Raw genomic sequence first — 22,960 nt, forward strand, 5'->3', positions numbered from 1 at the left:
TATTTTGGACGGGAGCAAAATCAGCAGAATTGGGGGCTTATTTACTTGTGCCTTCTCCTCCAGCCATGGCAACGCTCCTACAGCCTGCACTACAGTTCCTGGGCGGGCTATCTGCCCGGGGGGCGGGGGCAGACTATCTGCCCGGGGGGTGGGGCAGACTATCTGCCCGGGGGGTGGGTCAGACTTACTGCCCTGGGACGGGGGTCAGACTATCTGCCCTGGGACGGGGGTCAGACTATCTGCCCTGGGACTGGGGTCAGACTATCTGCCCTGGGACGGGGGTCAGACTATCTGCCCTGGGACGGGGGTCAGACTATCTGCCCTGGGACGGGGGTCAGACTATCTGCCCTGGGACGGGGGTCAGACTAACTGCCCTGGGACGGGGGTCAGACTATCTGCCCTGGGACTGGGGTCAGACTATCTGCCCTGGGACTGGGGTCAGACTATCTGCCCTGGGACGGGGGTCAGACTATCTGCCCTGGGACTGGGGTCAGACTATCTGCCCTGGGACTGGGGTCAGACTATCTGCCCTGGACGGGGGTCAGACTATCTGCCCTGGGACTGGGGTCAGACTATCTGCCCTGGGACGGGGGTCAGACTATCTGCCCTGGGACTGGGGTCAGACTATCTGCCCTGGGACTGGGGTCAGACTATCTGCCCTGGGACGGGGGTCAGACTAACTGCCCTGGACGGGGGTCAGACTATCTGCCCTGGGACCGGGGGTCAGACTATCTGCCCTGGGACTGGGTCAGACTATCTGCCCTGGGACAGGGGTCAGACTATCTGCCCTGGGACTGGGGTCAGACTATCTGCCCTGGGACAGGGGTTAGACTAACTGCCCTGGGACGGGGGTTAGACTAACTGCCCTGGGACGGGGGTTAGACTATCTGCCCTGGGACAGGGGTTAGACTATCTGCCCTGGGACAGGGGTCAGACTATCTGCCCTGGGACAGGGGTCAGACTATCTGCCCTGGGACAGGGGTCAGACTATCTGCCCTGGGACAGGGGTTAGACTATCTGCCCTGGGACGGGGGTCAGACTATCTGCCCTGGGACTGGGGTTAGACTATCTGCCCTGGGACTGGGGTTAGACTATCTGCCCTGGGACTGGGGTTAGACTATCTGCCCTGGGACTGGGGTTAGACTATCTGCCCTGGGACAGGGGTCAGACTATCTGCCCTGGGACAGGGGTTAGACTATCTGCCCTGCCCTGGGACTGGGGTTAGACTATCTGCCCTGGGACTGGGGTTAGACTATCTGCCCTGGGACTGGGGTCAGACTATCTGCCCTGGGACTGGGGTCAGACTATCTGCCCTGGGACAGGGGTCAGACTATCTGCCCTGGGACTGGGGTCAGACTATCTGCCCTGGGACTGGGGTTAGACTATCTGCCCTGGGACAGGGGTCAGACTATCTGCCCTGGGACAGGGGTTAGACTATCTGCCCTGCCCTGGGACTGGGGTTAGACTATCTGCCCTGGGACTGGGGTTAGACTATCTGCCCTGGGACTGGGGTTAGACTATCTGCCCTGGGACTGGGGTTAGACTATCTGCCCTGGGACTGGGGTTAGACTATCTGCCCTGGGACTGGGGTTAGACTATCTGCCCTGGGACTGGGGTTAGACTATCTGCCCTGGGACGGGGGTCAGACTAACTGCCCTGGGACGGGGGTCAGACTAACTGCCCTGGGACGGGGGTCAGACTATCTGCCCTGGGACGGGGGTCAGACTATCTGCCCTGGGACGGGGTCAGACTATCTGCCCTGGGACGGGGGTCAGACTAACTGCCCTGGGACGGGGGTCAGACTAACTGCCCTGGGACGGGGGTCAGACTAACTGCCCTGGGACGGGGGTCAGACTATCTGCTGTAGTTCCTGGGGCAGACTATCTGCCCTGGGAGGGGGGACAGACTATCTGCCCGCAGGGGTGGGGCAGACTATCTGCCCGTGGGGTGGGTCAGACTATCTGCCCGGGAGGGCGGGACACTACAAAACGGCGATAGGGACGTGTGGGGAATTTTGCGGCCGTTTCGTGAAATAATCCGCCATCACTAAACGTTGACATTTGGCTTCGAACGCAAATATTTTGGTCTTTTTATGAATTTCGACTAAAATTGCGTCATTGGGGTTTTTTTACGGCGACCGTACCCGCATTCTGTGCGCTTTATGGCAGCAACGAGGTAAAAGTACGAAGGGTACGAGCCGCCATGTCTAACGCGCCGCAATAACTGATTCAGGGTTATAGGAACCCCGCTCCCCCCACGGTTAAATACTACATTTCCCAGCATCCTCGGCCAAATAATGTTGGAAGCAAGTTGGGCGTTATTCTAAATAAAACCGCGCCGATATGGCCGCCCAATCCGTAATAAAGGGAGGGGTTTGGCCGGAATGCCCCTATTTTAACCTATTTCAGTGCCAGTTCAAGGAACAGGGATCTTTTGCACATGGTGTGGTTTTGTTTTTAAAGGGAAAATATACCCTACGTGGTATTAACTGTTCAGTAGAGAACGAGGGCGTGGGCGCCTAGAGAGACTCGCCCGTATAACGGTATTCGGTAATATGCATTGAGTGCCGCCATTGTACCGACAGAAGGGACATTGGTTGCTTTGCTCAGCATCCATAGCAACCAGACAGCTGGGGAGCCACAGGTATCAAAATTGTCAAGGTATCATTAACAATTCTAGGTTAACTTCCCCTTTAAAGGACATGTAACCCCCACACACACGAATGTAACCAGCCTCTTTGAAACCTTTATATATTTGCCCCTCCGGTTGTTGAAAGGTTAATAGTAAGGCAACCGCTTCCCCTTAATCACTTGGGGTTCCTTCCCCTCCTCTGTCCCACTCGGCCCCCTCCCTCAGGAACTGACTTCGACTTGGACTACTGAGCGTGCTCAGTCTTCTCAGCACAGATTACAAAACACACCCTCCAGCCTAGCAGCCAATGAAAAGATGGCTTTGATGGTTCCCATAGAAACTGTTTTTTTTCTCAGTTTAACCGTTACAGTGCTCAATCAAAGCAGAAATGGTTTTCAAAGTCAGTTCTGCCTGTGTAAGCCTGCATTCTTCATTCAGCGCATGTGTAAAGGTCACTGATGATGTCAGAGGGAAAATGGCCGCCTATTTATTTTAGGAAAACGTGACGGCGCTGGCGGAGGGAGGGGATATACGCAGTACAAACTACGCTATTCGGGTGGGGAGATGCACCCAACTGATATACATGGTAGGAAAATGTAGGGTTTACATGTCCTTTAAAAGTAAATAGTGCTCCATACGTGGTTCCGTAGTAGTTATGAGCAGAAAGCCCCTCCCCTTTGGTGATGTAATCGTACAGACTGCTTACAATCAGGCAGGGTCGGACTGGGGGGGTTGCAGGGACGGAGCGACTGGATAAACTTCTGAATCCCAAGATTGTCGGTGGGTGGGGTCACTCGTTGAACCGTCCGTATTTCCGAATTGTCTAAAGCTAAAAATTCTGCCGTTTTTCTTAATCTTTTCCGTGGAATCTTCCATGAATCAAGGAAGGGGGGGGGGGGGGGAGGAAAGACTGGACTTTCTTATATTTTTATTTTTTTGTCGGAATATATTTTCTTGGACGAATTTTGTGGCAACAAACCACTATCGAACGTACGAATGAACAAAAAACTACAAAAATTTTCCGTTGGGGCTACTAAAACTATTTTTGAAACGACTCACCACTTCTATTTTCTGATAATCTTGTGCGGATGAACTTGGAATGTATTTATACTAAATGCACTGCTTCTGACTTGGTAGAAACGGTTATTTTGTTCTCAGGGAATCGCTTTTGTTTTTGTCAAAAAAAATTCTCGTTTTTTTTTTCCTCGTTTTTAGCTACGATGTTTCTCGTCAGTCAAACAAGCACCTTCATCAGATGTTCTGAATGTTTCTGTGATCTTCTTAGTCACAAGCTGCTCTAGAAAAATTTGTCTTCGATAAATCTGTTTTCCCGTAACGCAGTCTGGGGGTCGGTTATTGGCGACGATCCGAAAATTTCCGAGGGAATTTGGTTTTACAGATTTATCAAACTGATTTACAGATTTTCAAAAGGGGGAGGAGTCCAAGAGTTGTCCAAGGGTCTTAGGGACAAAATTTATTACAATTTGAAGTCATAAATTTCTCTCGATCTTAGAAAACTGCAGAAAAAAAATCCGATTTGAAAAACATTTTTTAAATTTGAGTTTTCCTAAATTTAATTTAGGAGATTTATCAATTGAAAAAAAGTTTGTAAATAAGAATTAAAGAAATTGAGGTATTTTTAACCTTCAAGCTATTTTTATTTTTTCAAGGCAATGAAAACATACGGTTTCTAAAAGAGGTGTGGTTTAATTGTGAAGGGGGTGTGGCCTCAATTGTTTCATGTGTGTCCAAGAGCCCAAGGGACAAAATGATTACAATTTGAAGTCATGTATTTCTTTCAATCTTAGAAAACTGCAGAAAAAAATCAAAAGCCCAAATTTTTCAAATTTGTGTTTTCCTAAAATTAATTTAGGAAATTTATCAATTGAAAAAACAAAGTTTGAAAATAAGAATTAAAAAAAATGGAGGTATTTTCAACCTTCGAGCTATTTTATTTTTCAAGTTTTTTTTCAAGTCGATTAAAACATATGGTTTCTAGGAAAGAGGTGTGGTTTAACTGTAGGGGGTGTGGCCTTAATTGTTTAGTGTGTGTCCAAGAGCCTAAGGGACAAATTTATTGTAAATTATTACAATTTGAAGTCATATATTTCTCTCGATCTTAGAAAACTGCAGAAAAAGAAATCAAAAGCCCAAATTTTTTCAAATTCAATTTTTCTCAAATTTAATTTGTGAGAATGATCAAAAACTTGAAAATAGGAATTAAAAAATGAAGGTTAATTTTTCACATTCAACCTATTTGATTTTCAAGTTTTTTTTCAGGTCGATGAAAAGATATGGTCTCTAAGAAAGAGGCGTGGTTTGATTGTGTAGGGGTGTGGCCTCAGTTGTTTAGTGTGTGTCCAAGAGCCTTAGGGACAAAATTATTAAAATCTGAGGTCATATTTTTTTTTTTTGGACCTTAAAAAACTGCAGAAAAAAATCATGATCCCAAATTTTGAAAATTTGAGTTTGAGTAAATGTAATTTTTGAGATTTATCAATTGAAAAAAATGCTTGAAAATAAGAATGAAAAAAAACGGACGCGTATTTCCAACCTATTTTATTTTTCAAGTCGATGAAAAGATGCGGTCTCTAAGAAAGAGGCGTGGTTTGATTGTGTAGGGGGTGTGGCCTCTGTTGTTAAGTGTGTGTCCAAGAGAAAAAAATTTATGAGCCCAAATTTTTCAAATTCGAGTTTTTCTGCATTTTTAAGATTTATCGATTGAAAAAAAATCTTGAAAAAAATTGTATTTGCCAAATTAAATCTATTTTACTTTTTCAAATATTTTAAACCGTCAAATTTGTAAAAGGTTTCTAAGAAAATGGTGCGGTTTGAAAGGATAGGGGCGTGGCCTCACTTGGCCCATGTGTGCCCAATGGTCTCAAAGCCAAATATATTCAAACTCAGTAGGGCCACACATTCCATTGAGATTTAAGAAAAAGTTTTTCTAACTTGAATTTTGAGATTTATCAGCTGAAAACCAATCTCAAAAATTCAAATGAAAAAAATGTATATTTTTTTTCAACATTCAACCTTTTTTTTCATTTTTTGAAGTCATTGAAAAGATGTGGTCTCTAAGAAAGAGGCGTGGTTTGATTGTGTAGGGGGTGTGGCCTCATTTGGTCGGCTTGTGTGGCAAATTTAATAAAATTTGAGGCGGCAGCCCTTGCATTATATACTGATCATAATATAAAATTAGATCACGATTTCTCTGTAAATTGAGAAAATCACAAAACAAATCTCAAATTTTTCTAATCCAGGTTTTCCCAACCTTGAATTTTCAAAATTTATGAATTGACAAAAAAACTCAAAAATTAAATGAAATTGTGACATTTTTATGGCATTCACGTTAGTGGATGTGGGCCGGCCTGATACCCGCGGGTTTGGGCCCCGCCCCCATCTCAAATCCATTCTATACAGACCTGGCTCCGCGGATGGGGGGGCATTACTGTGCGGAAACAAGGAAGGGCCCCCCAATTCTACGAAGCAGGAAGCACAGAATTGTCAGGGGCATATTGCTTCCTTTTCATTGGAACCAGGGGCCCAAAACAAGTTGAATGAAAGCTGGGGTTTGTTTACATTGGCTCTTGCTGAACTGCAACTCTCATCAACACCGGTTGGATGCTTTGATTCATCCAATTCCAACATAAAATACATGGGCAGATCCGCTCGCTTGGCGATATCGAATTATCCTGGATTCTCCCGATATCCCAACGAGCTGATGCAGTCCCCAATCCGATTTTCTAACCTGCCCGATCGAGATCTGGTCGATTTCAGGCCACATATCGGTCGGGCAGGCCTGTCAGTAGTGCCCATACATGGGCCAATTAGCTGCCGAATCTGGCCAAGGGACCAATATCGGCAGCTACTATTGGCCCGTGTATGGGGACCTTTAGTCACAGTACAATCGTTTAAACGTGTAACGTAGAAGGGTCCATTACAATCAAACCCAGTCTGCCACCTACTGGCCACACTGAGCACTCACACTCACACTCGATCCCTGTATCAAGCAAATCTTGCAATCAACCCAGTCTGCCACCTACTGGCCACACTGAGCCCTTACACTCACACTTAGAGCCGCTCACTCCCAGCCGCACCGTTTCGTATAGTTCCCCCCCCGGCAAGTTGTGCAGGTAACTGGGGCCGGTCAGTACCAACCCGGCAATTGCAGAATAAAATGTTGAATAACAAACCATAAAAAAGACCAACTGCAACCTTAGAATGGACGTTGAACGTGATGGACGTATGTCTTTTTTCAACCCAACTTACTATGTTACTATGTTACTATATCACCATGTACACATATGTCTGGCCCAAATGAGTTGCCATCAAAAATCATTTCCCCGCCCCCCACGGCCCACAAGGACCGTGATTGGAGCACCACCCTAATGCCCAGAGCATTCCTATGTCTTTTCCTCACACTTCCCCAGGGTCGGTCTGGGCTACCGGGACACCCAGTGGGGCTCAGCGGCCCAGACTCGACCCTTGTCGGAACCCCCCTGCCCGACCGTTCGCGGATCGCTGATCCATTCATAAAATCTAGCAGACATTAAAAAGGGGCCCTTATAAGTCTGGGAACCTTAAGCCTTGTTAATATGGCTGGAAATTCTAGTGGTACATTAATATTGTTTTGCTTTGAACTGATTAAGAATGGAAGGAAATAACATAGATTTATATACCACTGGAATTGGCCCTGTTGGCATGTCTGAAGTTGATATGCCCTTTATGAGTTTCAGTTAGTAATTTTACTGGCATGTCTGGGGTTAATATGCCCTTTATCAATTTAATGTATTCATACGGGCACCTTTGAAGTTACTATGTACTTTATTCTTTTTATTTAGTGATTATACTGGCACATCTGGGGCATGTAAAGTGGGTGTGGCATGTGGGGCGTGGTCACAAAGCAGGCGTGACCAAAAAATTGCTGCACTACCCGCGTCACATATTTTTGTCCCTCTTTCTCTTAATGAACGTTCCTCACACTTCCCTGTTATTGGTACGCCCCTCACACTTCCCCGTTAGTGGTACGTCCCTCACACTTCCCCGTTAATGGTACGTCCCTCACACTTCCCCGTTAATGGTACGTCCCTCACACTTTCCCGTTAGTGGTACGTCCCTCACACTTCCCCGTTATAGGTACGCCCCTCACACTTCCCCGTTATCGGTACGCCCCTCACACTTCCCCGTTATCGGTACGCCCCTCACACTTCCCCGTTATCGGTACGCCCCTCACACTTCCCCGTTATCGGTACGTCCCTCACACTTCCCCGTTATCGGTACGTCCCTCACACTTCCCCGTTATCGGTACGTCCCTCACACTTCCCCGTTATCGGTACGCCCCTCACACTTCCCCGTTATCGGTACGTTCCTCACACTTCCCCGTTATCGGTACGTTCCTCACACTTCCCCGTTATCGGTACGCCCCTCACACTTCCCCGTTATCGGTACGCCCCTCACACTTCCCCGTTATCGGTACGCCCCTCACACTTCCCCGTTATCGGTACGCCCCTCACACTTCCCCGTTATCGGTACGCCCCTCACACTTCCCCGTTATCGGTACGCCCCTCACACTTCCCCGTTATCGGTACGCCCCTCACACTTCCCCGTTATCGGTACGCCCCTCACACTTCCCCGTTATCGGTACGCCCCTCACACTTCCCCGTTATCGGTACGCCCTCACACTTCCCCGTTATCGGTACGTCCTCACACTTCCCCGTTATCGGTACGTTCCTCACACTTCCCCGTTATCGGTACGCCCCTCACACTTCCCCGTTATCGGTACGCCCCTCACACTTCCCCGTTATCGGTACGCCCCTCACACTTCCCCGTTATCGGTACGCCCCTCACACTTCCCCGTTATCGGTACGCCCCTCACACTTCCCCGTTATCGGTACGCCCCTCACACTTCCCCCGTTATCGGTACGCCCCTCACACTTCCCCGTTATCGGTACGCCCCTCACACTTCCCCGTTATCGGTACGCCCCTCACACTTCCCCGTTATCGGTACGCCCCTCACACTTCCCCGTTATCGGTACGCCCCTCACACTTCCCCGTTATCGGTACGCCCCTCACACTTCCCCGTTATCGGTACGCCCTCACACTTCCCCCGTTATCGGTACGTCCCTCACACTTCCCCGTTATCGGTACGCCCCTCACACTTCCCCGTTATCGGTACGCCCCTCACACTTCCCCGTTATCGGTACGTCCCTCACACTTCCCCGTTATCGGTACGCCCCTCACACTTCCCCGTTATCGGTACGGCCCCTCACACTTCCCCCGTTATCGGTACGTCCCTCACACTTCCCCGTTATCGGTACGCCCCTCACACTTCCCCTTAGTGTTACGTCCCTCACACTTCCCCGTTATCGGTACGCCCCTCACACTTCCCCTTAGTGTTACGTCCCTCACACTTCCCCGTTATCGGTACGTCCCTCACACTTCCCCGTTATCGGTACGTCCCTCACACTTCCCCGTTATCGGTACGCCCCTCACACTTCCCCTTAGTGTTACGTCCCTCACACTTCCCCGTTATCGGTACGCCCCTCACACTTCCCCGTTACTTTCCCCCTGTCTGTTAGTCCCTCACACTGTCACTCCCTCATATTGCCCCCATGCCCATGATTCGCTCTCGAATGGAGGGCATGCCATGAATGACCCCGAATATGTTGGCGCTTTATAAATAAATGTTAATAATAATAATAACCCCTCCATCAGTCAGTCCCACAATCTGCCTCTGTCCATCCCTCACGCTTAAAGGAACAGTAACACCAAAGAATAAACTTAATTCACAATGTCCTGGTGCCTTCACTGGTAAAAGTCATGTGTTTGCGCCAGAAATCCGTTTCTATATACAAAGCTGTAGCCCCGGGGGCAGCCATTAATAGGAGTAAAGGCCCAGGTTACGGAGCAGATAACTAATAAACTGAGGAGAATACAATGGTATTTTATCTGCTTTATAACCGGTGCCTTTTCTCCTTTCTTCCAGCTTGTTTATAAACTATAGTCGTTTTTCTGAAGCAAATATACAGCTGTTACCAGTGCAGGGCAACAATACATTAGAGCTGAATTACTTTCAAACACTTTGCTTTCTTTGGGTGTTACTGTTTCTTTAAAGAAGAGGCGAGGCTCAGTGTGCAACGATAACGTTGATTGGCTAAATCTCCAAAGTGACGAGCAAGAGATTCCCAGCGTACTATCTGATTGGCCCAACGAGAAGGGAGGCGGGACCTGGATACACCGTTGCCTGGGAACCTTTGTGCGCAACTTACTGGTTCCGGACGGAGCAGATTCGAGGAGGACGTAATAGGGACCGGAACTTGAGGGAAGTTAATTTGACCGGATGACTTTTTCTGGGCACAAGTCTCCCTGTAATTAGACTTTTCTCAGCCCAGGACTGGGGGCCTACGTATAAACTAGACGGGCCGCTCTGTTATGCGGAATGGGGCCCATGTCCCTGTACCGGAAGTTCCTTTGTGCCCGGCAAGGGCAGCGCTATAGGCAGGCTCTGGGTAATGCCCTGCTGTTAGGGCAGGGGTACAGATGGGGCTCTGGCCCAGGGGGGGGTATCCCCAAGATGCTGGAGGAGGCGGAAGTGGAAGGGACAGAGGAGGGACCCCCAAGAGATCCCAGGAGACCCCCTAAATCCAGCAGCATTGTGCTGTTCCCTGGGCAGGGCAGCCAGCAAGTGGGCATGGCCAAAGGCCTCCTCCAGTTCCCCAATGTGAGGGAAATGTTTGCTGTTGCACACAAGGTGCTGGGCTATGACCTGCTGGAGCTGTGCCTGCGGGGCCCCCAGGAGACCCTCAATAGGACGGTGCATTGCCAGCCGGCCATCTTTGTCACCTCCCTGGCAGCCACCGAGAAACTCAGCCAGGAGGATCCGGAGGTAAGTGCCCCAATCCGGAGGTAAGTGCCCCGCTCGCTGGGTATTTCCCAATGGAGCTGCCCGTGTATCCCCCCCAGGAACAAATATTGAATATTCCGCTAACCCCCCGTTTCTCTTTCTCTCCAGGCTGTGGAGTCGTGCGTGGCTGCTGCCGGCTTCAGCGTCGGGGAGTTTGCGGCCCTTGTGTTCGCCGGGGCGTTAGAGTTCACCGAAGGTAGGAGGGGCTTGTGTGGCGCCACCGTCGCTGTGCTCGTAGGAGCAGTTTTACTTACACACAGGGGGTAACGGCTTGGAACCCAGCCCTTGCCCTTTGTGTGCCCTTGCCTTCTGCCCCTCTCTGCGTGCCCTTGCCTTCTGCCCCTCTCTGCGTGCCCTTGCCTTCTGCCCCTCTCTGCGTGCCCTTGCCTGCTGCCCCTCTCTGCGTGCCCTTGCCTTCTGCCCCTCTCTGCGTGCCCTTGCCTTCTGCCCCTCTCTGCGTGCCCTTGCCTTCTGCCCCTCTCTGTGTGCCCTTGCCCTTTGTGTGCCCTTGCCTTCTGCCCCTCTCTGCGTGCCCTTGCCTTCTGCCCCTCTCTGCGTGCCCTTGCCTTCTGCCCCTCTCTGCGTGCCCTTGCCTTCTGCCCCTCTCTGCGTGCCCTTGCCTTCTGCCCCTCTCTGCGTGCCCTTGCCTTCTGCCCCTCTCTGTGTGCCCTTGCCCTTTGTGTGCCCTTGCCTTCTGCCCCTCTCTGCGTGCCCTTGCCTTCTGCCCCTCTCTGCGTGCCCTTGCCTTCTGCCCCTCTCTGCGTGCCCTTGCCTTCTGCCCCTCTCTGCGTGCCCTTGCCTTCTGCCCCTCTCTGCGTGCCCTTGCCTTCTGCCCCTCTCTGCGTGCCCTTGCCTTCTGCCCCTCTCTGCGTGCCCTTGCCTTCTGCCCCTCTCTGCGTGCCCTTGCCTTCTGCCCCTCTCTGCGTGCCCTTGCCTTCTGCCCCTCTCTGCGTGCCCTTGCCTTCTGCCCCTCTCTGCGTGCCCTTGCCCTTTGTGTGCCCTTGCCCTTTGTGTGCCCTTGCCTTCTGCCCCTCTCTGTGTGCCCTTGCCTTCTGCCCCTCTCTGCGTGCCCTTGCCCTTTGTGTGCCCTTGCCCTTTGTGTGCCCTTGCCTTCTGCCCCTCTCTGTGTGCCCTGCCTTTGCCCTCTCTGCTGCCCTCCTCTGCCCCTGCGTGCCCTTGCCTTCTGCCCCTCTCTGCGTGCCCTTGCCTTCTGCCCCTCTCTGTGTGCCCTTGCCTTCTGCCCCTCTCTGCGTGCCCTTGCCTTCTGCCCCTCTCTGCGTGCCCTTGCCTTCTGCCCCTCTCTGCGTGCCCTTGCCTTCTGCCCCTCTCTGCGTGCCCTTGCCTTCTGCCCCTCTCTGCGTGCCCTTGCCTACTGCCCCTCTCTGCGTGCCCTTGCCTTCTGCCCCTGTGTGCGTGCCCTTGCCTTCTGCCCCTGTGTGCGTGCCCTTGCCTTCTGCCCCTGTGTGCGTGCCCTTGTCTTCTGCCCCTGTGTGTGTGCCCTTGCCTTCTGCCCCTGTGTGTGTGCCCTTGCCTTCTGCCCCTGTGTGCGTGCCCTTGCCTTCTGCCCCTGTGTGCGTGCCCTTGCCTTCTGCCCCTGTGTGTGTGCCCTTGCCTTCTGCCCCTGTGTGTGCGCCCGCCTTACAGTTCCCCCGTTCCTGTGTTTCCAGCTCTGTACGCAGTGAAGGTTCGGGCGGAGGCCATGCAAGAGGCGTCGGAGCTGGTGCCCAGCGGAATGCTGTCAGTGATTGGCCACCCCCAGACCAAGTACAGCGTCGCTTGCGCAGAAGCCCGGGAGCACTGCCGCTCTCTGGGATTGGAGGATCCGGTGTGCGAAGTGGCCAACTTCCTGTTCCCAGACGGGCGGGTAATTGCTGGGCATATAGAGGTGAGTGCCCGTAGGAATCAGGGGACGGGATACAGTGGGGGACCCCACATCTGAAACAGGACGCTGGTTATATGTAATATATATATTTATATGAGCAGTAATGGCTAAAGCCTGACCCGGCCAGTCCCCTCTATTTATAGATCCCAGCCCCGCCCACCGATGTCACAAAAGGGGTGGGGGCAGGCACGTGCCTAAAAATAGGAAAGGATTTTGCAGTTATTTCACTTTTCAGCAGCTCTCCAGTTTGGAATTTCAGCAGCTATCTGGTTGCTAGGGTCCAAATTACCTTAGCAACCAGGGAGTGGTTTGAATGAGCGACTGGTATATGGATAGGGGAGGGGCTGAATAGAAAGATAAGGAATAAAAAGTAACAATAACAATAAAACTGGAGCCTCACAGAGCAATAGGGTTTGGCTGCCGGGGTCAGTGACCCCCATTTGAAAGCTGCAAAGAGGCAGAAGAAGAAGGGAAATAATGAAAAAACTATAAGAAATAAATAATGAAGACCAATTGAAAAGTCGCCAGGAACAGGGTATTCTACAGCATACTAAGAGTTAACTCAAAGGTGAACCGACCTTTAAAGGAGCTTAACTTCTAGTATGTTATAGAAATTAATTGCCCGCCCTCTACGGCCTCTATTGGGGGAGCAGTAACCCACAGCAACCAATCAGCAGGTAGAATATATATATAATCACCTTTTAAAAAGCAAATATCTTCTTGGTTGCCATGGGTTACTGCTCTGCTAAACCCACTTGTGTTGGGCAGGCCACACCTCCGGTGGGGGGGGATATTATTCCATAGAGGTGCTATTTAAAGGGCAAGTAAAGTCCTAATCACTGGGTAATGGTAGCCAGTTAGGCTGACCCCAGCTTTTTGTCTCCCGGGCCGGGGTCCCTTCTATGGGAGCCCCCTTGCTGCCATCTTTATAGGGGTTTCCTCCCAAAGATCCAGGGCCCAGCGACACTAGAGAATGACCCCCTTTTGGTTTCCCCACACCCAATCCAGGCGCTGAAATATTTGCAGTCGAATTCCCGTAAGTACCGCCTCCTGCGCACCAAAATGCTCCTGGTGAGCGGCGCCTTCCACACCAGCTTAATGGAGCCGGCGGCGGCGCCGCTGTACAAGGCGCTCAAGAGCTTGCACTTCAAGCAGCCGTACGTGCCCGTGTACTGCAACGTCGACGGGAAGCGCTACAAGCGGGCGGCCAACATCCACCAGCTATTGGCCAAGCAGGTCGTCTCCCCGGTCAAGTGGGAGCAAACCATGCACGCCATTTACGAGAGGAAAAAGGGGACGGATTTCCCGCGGACCTTCGAGGCGGGGCCTGGGAAGCAGCTGGGATCCATCTTGAAAAAGTGCAACTTGAAGGCGTGGCACTCGTACAGAGACGTCGGGGTCCTCGAAGAACAGGAATCGGGGGGACAAACATAACTCTATACCGTCCGGTTATAATCTCAGGGATACGGTTGTGTTAAAGGGGAAGTTCACCCTTACGTTAACTTTTAATATGATCAATACATTGTTAGTCTGAGTTTGCAATTGGTCTTTTTTATGGGTTTTCAGTTATTTAGCTTTTTGTTCAGCAGCTCCCCCTTAGGTATTTTACCAGCTATCTGGTTGCTAGGCAATTGTTTTACCCTAGCAACAAGGCAGTGGTTTAAGCCTGGTATATGAATAGGGGAGGGGCTGAATAGAAAGATAAGGAATAAAAAGTAACAATAACAATAAAACTGGAGCCTCACAGAGCAATAGGGTTTGGCTGCCGGGGTCAGTGACCCCCATTTGAAAGCTGCAAAGAGTCAGAAGGAGAAGGCAAATAATTCAAAAACTATAACAAATAAATAATGAAGACCAATTGCAAAGTTGCTAGGGCATTCTGTAACATACAAAAAGTTAACATAAAGGGGAACTGGCCCTTTAAGGGAACAGAACCAAATGAACTCTAATATCTTCCTTGTGTGTTTTATAATCAGAATATTGTGTCCTAAATACTTTTATTTAACTTCTATTTCTCTCTTACTTGTTATTATTTATCTGTCCATCCACAGCCCCCCTATACCCCTGCACCCCCAAACCTTGGGGATAATGATCTGTATCTCACACATATATTGTACATCAGTCAGGGACCCCACTGGCCCCCCTATACTCCTGCACCCCCAAACCTTGGGGATAATGATCTGTATCTCACACATATATTGTACATCAGACAGGGACCCCACTGGCCCCCCTATACTCCTGCACCCCCAAACCTTGGGGATAATGATCTGTATCTCACACATATATTGTACATCAGTCAGGGACCCCACTGGCCCCCCTATACTCCTGCACCCCCAAACCTTGGGGATAATGATCTGTATCTCACACATATATTGTACATCAGTCAGGGAGCCCACTGGCCCCCCTATACCCCTGCACCCCCAAACCTTGGGGATAATGATCTGTATCTCACACATATATTGTACATCAGTCAGGGGCCCCACTGGCCCCCCTATACTCCTGCACCCCCAAACCTTGGGGATAATGATCTGTATCTCACACATATATTGTACATCAGTCAGGGACCCCACTGCCCCCCTATACTCCTGCACCCCCAAACCTTGGGGATAATGATCTGTATCTCACACATATATTGTACATCAGTCAGGGACCCCACTGCCCCCCTATACCCCTGCACCCCCAAACCTTGGGGATAATGATCTGTATCTCACACATATATTGTACATCAGACAGGGACCCCACTGGCCCCCCTATACCCCTGCTCCCCCAAACCTTGGGGATAATGATCTGTATCTCACACATATATTGATATTGTACATCAGTCAGGGACCCCACTGGCCCCCCTATACTCCTGCACCCCCAAACCTTGGGGATAATGATCTGTATCTCACACATATATTGTACATCAGTCAGGGACCCCACTGGCCCCCCTATACTCCTGCACCCCCAAACCTTGGGTATAATGATCTGTATCTCACACATATATTGTACATCAGTCAGGGACCCCACTGGCCCCCCTATACTCCTGCACCCCCAAACCTTGGGGATAATGATCTGTATCTCACACATATATTGTACATCAGTCAGGGACCCCACTGGCCCCCCTATACCCCTGCACCCCCAAACCTTGGGGATAATGATCTGTATCTCACACATATATTGTACATCAGTCAGGGACCCCACTGGCCCCCCTATACTCCTGCACCCCCAAACCTTGGGGATAATGATCTGTATCTCACACATATATTGTACATCAGTCAGGGGCCCCACTGGCCCCCCTATACTCCTGCACCCCCAAACCTTGGGGATAATGATCTGTATCTCACACATATATTGTACATCAGTCAGGGGCCCCACTGGCCCCCCTATACTCCTGCACCCCCAAACCTTGGGGATAATGATCTGTATCTCACACATATATTGTACATCAGTCAGGGACCCCACTGGCCCCCCTATACTCCTGCACCCCCAAACCTTGGGTATAATGATCTGTATCTCACACATATATTGTACATCAGTCAGGGACCCCACTGGCCCCCCTATACTCCTGCACCCCCAAACCTTGGGTATAATGATCTGTATCTCACACATATATTGTACATCAGTCAGGGACCCCACTGGCCCCCCTATACTCCTGCACCCCCAAACCTTGGGGATAATGATCTGTATCTCACACATATATTGTACATCAGTCAGGGACCCCACTGGCCCCCCTATACCCCTGCACCCCCAAACCTTGGGGATAATGATCTGTATCTCACACATATATTGTACATCAGTCAGGGACCCCACTGGCCCCCCTATACTCCTGCACCCCCAAACCTTGGGGATAATGATCTGTATCTCACACATATATTGTACATCAGTCAGGGACCCCACTGCCCCCCTATACTCCTGCACCCCCAAACCTTGGGGATAATGATCTGTATCTCACACATATATTGTACATCAGTCAGGGACCCCACTGGCCCCCCTATACTCCTGCACCCCCAAACCTTGGGGATAATGATCTGTATCTCACACATATATTGTACATCAGTCAGGGACCCCACTGGCCCCCCTATACTCCTGCACCCCCAAACCTTGGGGATAATGATCTGTATCTCACACATATATTGTACATCAGTCAGGGACCCCACTGGCCCCCCTATACTCCTGCACCCTCAAACCTTGGGGATAATGATCTGTATCTCACACATATATTGTACATCAGTCAGGGACCCCACTGGCCCCCCTATACTCCTGCACCCCCAAACCTTGGGGATAATGATCTGTATCTCACACATATATTGTACATCAGTCAGGGACCCCACTGGCCCCCCTATACTCCTGCACCCCCAAACCTTGGGGATAATGATCTGTATCTCACACATATATTGTACATCAGTCAGGGACCCCACTGGCCCCCCTATACCCCTGCACCCCCAAACCTTGGGGATAATGATCTGTATCTCACACATATATTGTACATCAGTCAGGGACCCCACTGGCCCCCCTATACTCCTGCAGCCCCAAACCTTGGGGATAATGATCTGTATCTCACACATATATTGTACATCAGTCAGGGACCCCACTGCCCCCCTATACTCCTGCACCCCTAAACCTTGGGGATAATGATCTGTATCTCACACATATATTGTACATCAGTCAGGGACCCCACTGGCCCCCCTATACTCCTGCACCCCCAAACCTTGGGGATAATGATCTGTATCTCACACATATATTGTACATCAGTCAGGGACCCCACTGGCCCCCCTATACTCCTGCACCCCAAACCTTGGGGATAATGATCTGTATCTCACACATATATTGTACATCAGTCAGGGACCCCACTGGCCCCCCTATACTCCTGCACCCCCAAACCTTGGGGATAATGATCTGTATCTCACACATATATTGTACATCAGTCAGGGACCCCACTGGCCCCCCTATACTCCTGCACCCTCAAACCTTGGGGATAATGATCTGTATCTCACACATATATTGTACATCAGTCAGGGACCCCACTGGCCCCCCTATACTCCTGCACCCCCAAACCTTGGGGATAATGATCTGTATCTCACACATATATTGTACATCAGTCAGGGACCCCACTGGCCCCCCTATACTCCTGCACCCCCAAACCTTGGGGATAATGATCTGTATCTCACACATATATTGTACATCAGTCAGGGACCCCACTGGCCCCCCTATACTCCTGCACCCCCAAACCTTGGGGATAATGATCTGTATCTCACACATATATTGTACATCAGTCAGGGACCCCACTGGCCCCCCTATACTCCTGCACCCCCAAGCCTTGGGGATAATGATCTGTATCTCACACATATATTGTACATCAGTCAGGGACCCCACTGGCCCCCCTATACTCCTGCACCCCCAAACCTTGGGGATAATGATCTGTATCTCACACATATATTGTACATCAGTCAGGGACCCCACTGGCCCCCCTATACTCCTGCACCCCCAAACCTTGGGGATAATGATCTGTATCTCACACATATATTGTACATCAGTCAGGGACCCCACTGGCCCCCCTATACTCCTGCACCCCCAAACCTTGGGGATAATGATCTGTATCTCACACATATATTGTACATCAGTCAGGGACCCCACTGCCCCCCTATACTCCTGCACCCCCAAACCTTGGGGATAATGATCTGTATCTCACACATATATTGTACATCAGTCAGGGACCCCACTGGCCCCCCTATACTCCTGCACCCCCAAACCTTGGGGATAATGATCTGTATCTCACACATATATTGTACATCAGTCAGGGATCCCACTGGCCCCCCTATACTCCTGCACCCCCAAACCTTGGGGATAATGATCTGTATCTCACACATATATTGATATTGTACTTTCTTACTGATAAACAGCACCCCAAGAAAGACCAACGTTCCTCATTTTATCAGATTTATTCTTCAGTGATTGGTCAGACAGATAACAGTCGAAGCGAGGGTAGGACGGCCGGCGTTCCTTCGCTCGCGGGTGTCCGCCACACAAGGTCCCTCAGACGAGGTGCAAATCCCGATCCGTATGTAACAAACAGTACAAATCACAGTAAATGGAAGGAAGTCAGCTAGCAACCACCCCAACATTTCTTATAAAAAACATCACAGTGACCCAGCACTATACCAAAGGGAAAGTACAAAATAAAGAATTTCAGTAGCAATTAAGATGAGAATAAAAATGGCGGCGCCACCAGGGCGCCGAGTGTCAGCCATAGTCCCGCCGTGGCTTCCTGGCATTTAATGACGGAGTCCCAACTTCACGAGGATGCCCGAGACTGCGATCAGACCAACTGCAAGGAGCAGTTTCTTACATGTGCCCCCCGGCTCAGCAGCAGGCCCCTGTGCAGGGAGAGAGGGGCATGAGGTTAGAAAACTAGCGTTACTTTGTGGTTGCCAAGGGTGCTGTGCCTAGCAACAGTATAGGATTTGGAATTTCATGTTGGACAAAGGCAAAACAGAAACATGTGTACATATATATATATATATATAAGTTTGCTTCAAGTCTAGTAACCCCTAGCAACCAATCAGCAGGCAGTATTTACAGGCAGACTCCTGATTGGTTGCTACGGCTCACTGAGATTACCCACCCACCACTAGTCGATGGGAGGTGCCCTTACCAGGGTTGACTGACCAGCAGCACCAGAGGCACCACGATCCACGTGGTTTGGTGTATTCCGAACACTTCGTAAAACGTCGCGAACATCTGCCCAGCAGTCGCCGGCGACCCTCCTGCAAACGCATGAAAAGCATAGGGTTTAACTTGCCTGCCCTCCAGCTGCTTTTAGGTTGGGGGTGAGAGGGGGGCATTTGCTGTGGGGCATCGGGAATGTCCAACCCTTAGTGAGTGCTAATATCCTTATCATTTACAGTAGGGGGTACATTATCCCTTATAATACATGAGTGATACTCAGAGTTCCCTGTATAACTCAGCCTGCAGCCTTGTGCCTTTATATGGGGGGCACAGAACCCCTCAGTGACTGCTAATATCCTTATCATTTACAGTAGGGGGTACATTATCCCTTATAATACATGAGTGATACTCAGAGTTCCCTGTATAACTCAGCCTGCAGCCTTGTGCCTTTATATGGGGGGCACAGAACCCCTCAGTGACTGCTAATATCCTTATCATTTACAGTAGGGGGTACATTATCCCTTATAATACATGAGTGATACTCAGAGTTCCCTGTATAACTCAGCCTGCAGCCTTGTGCCTTTATATGGGGGGCACAGAACCCCTCAGTGACTGCTAATATCCTTATCATTTACAGTAGGGGGTACATTATCCCTTATAATACATGAGTGATACTCAGAGTTCCCTGTATAACTCAGCCTGCAGCCTTGTGCCTTTATATGGGGGGCACAGAACCCCTCAGTGACTGCTAATATCCTTATCATTTACAGTAGGGGGTACATTATCCCTTATAATACATCAGAGGCCATGGAACATCCAGCAGGGGGCGTTTCAGTTCTGGGCTGTATAAAGGGAAACTAATCAGGCTCAGCAGAGAACAAAACAAACAGTGGGTGACAGTAAGTACACACGGCAGGGGAGCAAATAAAGCCTCGTACAATAACCCCCAGGCAATTAGAGTATGATGTAAAGTAAATATGGCGGTTCTGCCGGGGAGCGGAGGAGCCAATGAGCAAATACACAGTAATTACAGTCTGTGCATGAAACTGTAGGTACAGTCACGATACCGTGTAACTCCGCCCTCTACTTACCCAGGATTAATATAGTGAATTTAGTACCTACTGTAACATATAAGGATAAGTGACATCACTAGCAAAACATGTGACCAGTAATTGAAGCCTGAAACTTTGATGTCATGGGATCACTAACACCTAGCAACCCATAGCAACCAAAGAGAAAGTAGCATGTATCGGTTACTGCTTTCATCTGCCAGATATGGAATCAACTTCCTGGGGGGGGAATCACTGGTGTCCAGTTTGCAAAATATCCCCGATAGACTTACATTGTAGTGCGGATGATTTGGCCAATTCGGCTTTGGAAAGAAGAGTCATACATTCTGTTAAATTCATCTCCGATCACAGAGAGTCTGTGGCCAATCAGAATCACCGAACTGCTCCTAAAGACATGAGTATGGGGGTACAGCTTATTGTGTGCCCAGAACATTCCTCTGTATATTTGTATTTATACATATGGGTAGGGGGTGCCATAGTGTTTCCCTTAGACAGTACAGTATGGGGGTACAGCTTATTGTGTGCCCAGAACATTCCTTCTCTGTATATTTGTATTTATACATATGGGTAGGGGGTGCCATAGTGTTTCCCTTAGACAGTACAGTATGGGGGTACAGCTTATTGTGTGCCCAGAACATTCCCTCTCTGTATATTTGTATTTATACATATGGGTAGGGGGTGCCATAGTGTTTCCCTTAGACAGTACAGTATGGGGGTACAGCTTATTGTGTGCCCAGAACATTCCTTCTCTGTATATTTGTATTTATACATATGGGTAGGAGGTGCCATAGTGTTTCCCTTAGACAGTACAGTATGGGGGTACAGCTTATTGTGTGCCCAGAACATTCCTTCTCTGTATATTTGTATTTATACATATGGGTAGGGGGTGCCATAGTGTTTCCCTCAGACAGTACAGTATGGGGGTACAGCTTATTGTGTGCCCAGAACATTCCCTCTCTGTATATTTGTATTTATACATAAGGGTAGGGGGTGCCATAGTGTTTCCCTCAGACAGTACAGTATGGGGGTACAGCTTATTGTGTGCCCAGAACATTCCCTCTCTGTATATTTGTATTTATACATATGGGTAGGGGGTGCCATAGTGTTTCCCTTAGACAGTACAGTATGGGGGTGGGGCTTATTGTGTGCCCAGAACATTCCCTCTCTGTATATTTGTATTTATACATATGGGTAGGGGGTGCCATAGTGTTTCCCTTAGACAGTACAGTATGGGGGTACAGCTTATTGTGTGCCCAGAACATTCCCTCTCTGTATATTTGTATTTATACATATGGGTAGGAGGTGCCATAGTGTTTCCCTTAGACAGTACAGTATGGGGGTACAGCTTATTGTGTGCCCAGAACATTCCTTCTCTGTATATTTGTATTTATACATATGGGTAGGGGGTGCCATAGTGTTTCCCTTAGACAGTACAGTATGGGGGTACAGCTTATTGTGTGCCCAGAACATTCCTTCTCTGTATATTTGTATTTATACATATGGGTAGGAGGTGCCATAGTGTTTCCCTTAGACAGTACAGTATGGGGGTACAGCTTATTGTGTGCCCAGAACATTCCCTCTCTGTATATTTGTATTTATACATATGGGTAGGGGGTGCCATAGTGTTTCCCTTAGACAGTACAGTATGGGGGTACAGCTTATTGTGTGCCCAGAACATTCCTTCTCTGTATATTTGTATTTATACATATGGGTAGGAGCTGCCATAGTGCTTCCCTAGTGCCATACCTGAGAGTGGGTTCCACAGAGAGTGAGGTATCCAGGTTGGGGGGCAGGGGGCACCCATAGTGGGGCTCAGTATGAGGGCCGCTCTGACACTCAGTTGACGTGGGGTTTCTACACGGGTGACTTTGCCGTGACATTGTCTGTACAATGAGAAGAAGACAAGTTGCCAGACTGAACAACACACAGAATGAGAGAGGAGTCTAGCTGGCCCAGAGGAAGGCAAAGGAACCCTATTGGCAGGCCTGTACCATTTTTCTTGGGAAGGGGGGTGGAATTTATAGTTTTTGATTTCATATTCCCACACCCTGTATAAATGAATAGGCTTAATAACAACCCTGATGTAGAAAGCTGCCATGTTTGTGGGACAGTTGCTAGGGGAGGACCCAAAGGCACCACCGGCCAATCAGATGCTTCCCTGGATTTGATGCTTGCAGACAGATCAATTACAAAGCCACTTGGTCCCTTTCATTTGGGCAGAGAGACGTCCCACGGTCCCTTTCATTTGGGCAGAGAGACGTCCCACGGCCCCTTTCATTTGGGCAGAGAGACGTCCCACGGTCCATTTCATTTGGGCAGAGAGACGTCCCACGGCCCCTTTCATTTGGGCAGAGAGACGTCCCACGGTCCCTTTCATTTGGGCAGAGAGACGTCCCACGGTCCCTTTCATTTGGGCAGAGAGACGTCCCACGGCCCCTTTCATTTGGGCAGAGAGACGTCCCACGGTCCCTTTCATTTGGGCAGAGAGACGTCCCACGGTCCCTTTCATTTGGGCAGAGAGATGTCCCACGGTCCCTTTCATTTGGGCAGAGAGACGTCCCACGGTCCCTTTCATTTGGGCAGAGAGACGTCCCACGGTCCCTTTCATTTGGGCAGAGAGACGTCCCACGGTCCCTTTCATTTGGGCAGAGAGACGTCCCACGGTCCCTTTTATTTGGGCAGAGAGAGACGTCCCACGGTCCCTTTCATTTGGGCAGAGAGACGTCCCACGGTCCCTTTCATTTGGGCAGAGAGACGTCCCACGGTCCCTTTCATTTGGGCAGAGAGACGTCCCACGGTCCCTTTCATTTGGGCAGAGAGACGTCC

At 49.8% G+C, this 22,960-nt stretch overlaps 1 protein-coding gene across 1 annotated transcript; it reads left to right on the forward strand.

Moving 5' to 3' along the window:
- The first annotated feature begins 9,990 nt into the window (after nt 1–9,990).
- Nucleotides 9,991–14,425, forward strand: mcat (malonyl-CoA-acyl carrier protein transacylase). The gene is given in 4 exon segments (NM_001004788.1): nt 9,991–10,516; nt 10,643–10,730; nt 12,202–12,419; nt 13,425–14,425. Coding segments are annotated over 4 exon segments (1,179 nt in total). The 5' UTR covers nt 9,991–10,069; the 3' UTR covers nt 13,851–14,425.
- The last annotated feature ends 8,535 nt before the right edge of the window (nt 14,426–22,960 follow it).

The sequence above is a fragment of the Xenopus tropicalis genome, chromosome 3 (assembly GCF_000004195.4).
Source record: "Xenopus tropicalis strain Nigerian chromosome 3, UCB_Xtro_10.0, whole genome shotgun sequence".
NCBI classification, from domain to species: domain Eukaryota; kingdom Metazoa; phylum Chordata; class Amphibia; order Anura; family Pipidae; genus Xenopus; species Xenopus tropicalis.